At 64.7% G+C, this 2,039-nt stretch overlaps 1 protein-coding gene across 1 annotated transcript; it reads right to left on the bottom strand.

Moving 5' to 3' along the window:
- Positions 1–195: 195 nt before the first annotated feature.
- On the bottom strand, positions 196–1,933 carry MNEG_16162 (AP-4 complex subunit beta; the record flags this gene model as incomplete). The annotated part of the gene is made up of 5 exons (XM_014035368.1): positions 196–378; positions 640–711; positions 981–1,058; positions 1,578–1,648; positions 1,834–1,933. The coding sequence occupies 5 exons, from the start codon at positions 1,931–1,933 to the stop codon at positions 196–198; spliced, it is 504 nt and encodes a 167-aa protein (XP_013890822.1).
- Positions 1,934–2,039: the final 106 nt, after the last annotated feature.

The following is a 2,039-nucleotide window of genomic DNA, read 5'->3' as shown; positions in this document are numbered from 1 at the left end:
GTGGTGGGTGGGGGGTGCGAGCCTGATCACGGTGGGGGACCCACTGGAGGCACAGAGCGCTGTCTGCACACCTGCATTGAATGCAGCCGACATGAAGCTAGAATCGGAGGAACGCAGCGGCTGTGCGGACAAGCGTCCCGCCACCTTGCCCCCTTCACAACATATGGAAAATCCCGCACAGCCGTGCGCCAGCCCTCACGCGCGACGACGCGCCGCCCCGCCGCCCCCGCGTGGCCATGCCGCCCCGCCGCGCCGCACCTGCTGGTGGGTCGCGGCCATGTCGAGCGTCATGTGCAGGAAGACCTTGATGGCCGCCACCACCAGGGCGCTGTTGGTGGCCCCCAGCCGGTCCTCTAGGGCATTCAGCAGGTCATACACCTTTTGGAGGGGGGGGGGGGAGGCGGGGGCCGGCGGAAAATGAGGGGGCAGGAAGGGGGGGCCGAGGCGCACGCGCGTCAATTCTGCGGGCGAAGGCTTGCCAATACGTTGTGCATGAAGGATATGCGGGGCTTGTGTGCGCTTGCTGGGAAGACGAGGTGTTTGTGCTTGACGCCGTTAGATTTATTCAGGCGTGATCGGTGGGGGGCAGGGTGATGCCATGGGGTGCGAAGGCCCGGCCGCTGCACAGACGGCGCGCACCTCGCTCTCCCCGGAGGGCCTGTAGTGAGACACCAGCTCCAGCACTGCGCACTGTGCCCACTCGCTGAAGTCCTGGGGTACATGGGGGGAGAACAAGACTAGACCTCCAAAGCGGAGGGCAGCGGGCAGGCTTGTGCAGAGCATTGCATGGTTTGACTGGCGATGACAACCGGTCAATCCCCACTCACGACTGCGCGTTCCCTGAGAGGTGGGGTGCCGTTCCGGCCTGGCCCAATTGATCAAGAATAACGTGAGTGTATGCGAGCCTGCACGGGCGTGCACACACTCTCACACACACACACACACACACACACACACATCCACGTGCGTGCCGCCCTCACCTTGAGCCTGTTGACGAGGTGATAGACAAACTGCTTGTTCGACGCCAGCCGCGCCATCGGCTCCACCTGGACCACCATCTGCGGCCGGGGTGGGCAGGGTGCGTGGCAGAGCAGATAAGTGGTTGAGGGTTTGCGTTGGCAGAATCAACGAGCGGTTGGCTATGGAGAGGAAGGGTGGTTTGTTTGTGTGCGTGCGAGCTCTTGGTCTTGGAGGAGGCAAGCTGGCGCAGGAGGTATGGCACGCGTGACGCGAGATGGAGTCAAGTGGCATGAGTGTGAAACCCTGTTGCCCCACGCACGGCGCATACCGCCCAATATCACCACCAACCAAGGTCGAATCACACAATCTGCACACCCAGCCACCGAGCCGTTTGGCTGCCTTCTCTGCTTCCCACTCCCCAAAACGCCGCAGCTCCTCCCCTGAACTTGCTCTGTGCCAACCCCCCGGCCCTGCCAGCTTTTGCACATCCACCCTGTTCCCCTCCTAAGCAGACCTTCCTCGCCCCAACAGCTCCCCCAAGCATGACGCGGGATGCGAACACTTTCATGTGTTGCTGCATCACCTCATCACCCCCCCCCACACACACAAACACTGACCTGCAGGCAGTTTGCCACGACCTGGGGGTCTGGGTCCTGGTACAGCAGGGACCGCACCTGGTCAACAATGCCTGTGAGAAAGTCAATGGGGCAGCCGTGAGGGGAGCCGCCGGTCACAGCGGCCGAGGCAAAGCCCCAGCTCGCCCTCCGCCTGCGCTCTTGCTCGGCTGCTCAAAGCCGCTGCTTGGCGGAACCGCAAACCCCTGACCGTCGCAGGCCCCTGGGCCCCTGCGCCCTGCGCGCTGCGCGTGCCCACCCGAGTTGGTGACTGTATCTGGGCTCATATGCCAGATCTTGAGGACCCCCATGACGGCGGTGCGCCGCACGTAGGGGTGGCGGTCCCCCAGGCCGGCCATCACGGGGGCCACCTGGGCAAACACACGATGGCCGGGTTTGGGCGGCGGACGGAGGGTGGCGCGCGGGGGCAGCAGGGTAGTCAGCGCGGGGCGGGGCGGGCTGGCC

The sequence above is a fragment of the Monoraphidium neglectum genome (genome assembly GCF_000611645.1).
Source record: "Monoraphidium neglectum strain SAG 48.87 unplaced genomic scaffold scaffold06063, whole genome shotgun sequence".
Lineage (NCBI taxonomy): Eukaryota > Viridiplantae > Chlorophyta > Chlorophyceae > Sphaeropleales > Selenastraceae > Monoraphidium > Monoraphidium neglectum.
This window is presented reverse-complemented; position numbering and strand designations above follow the sequence as displayed.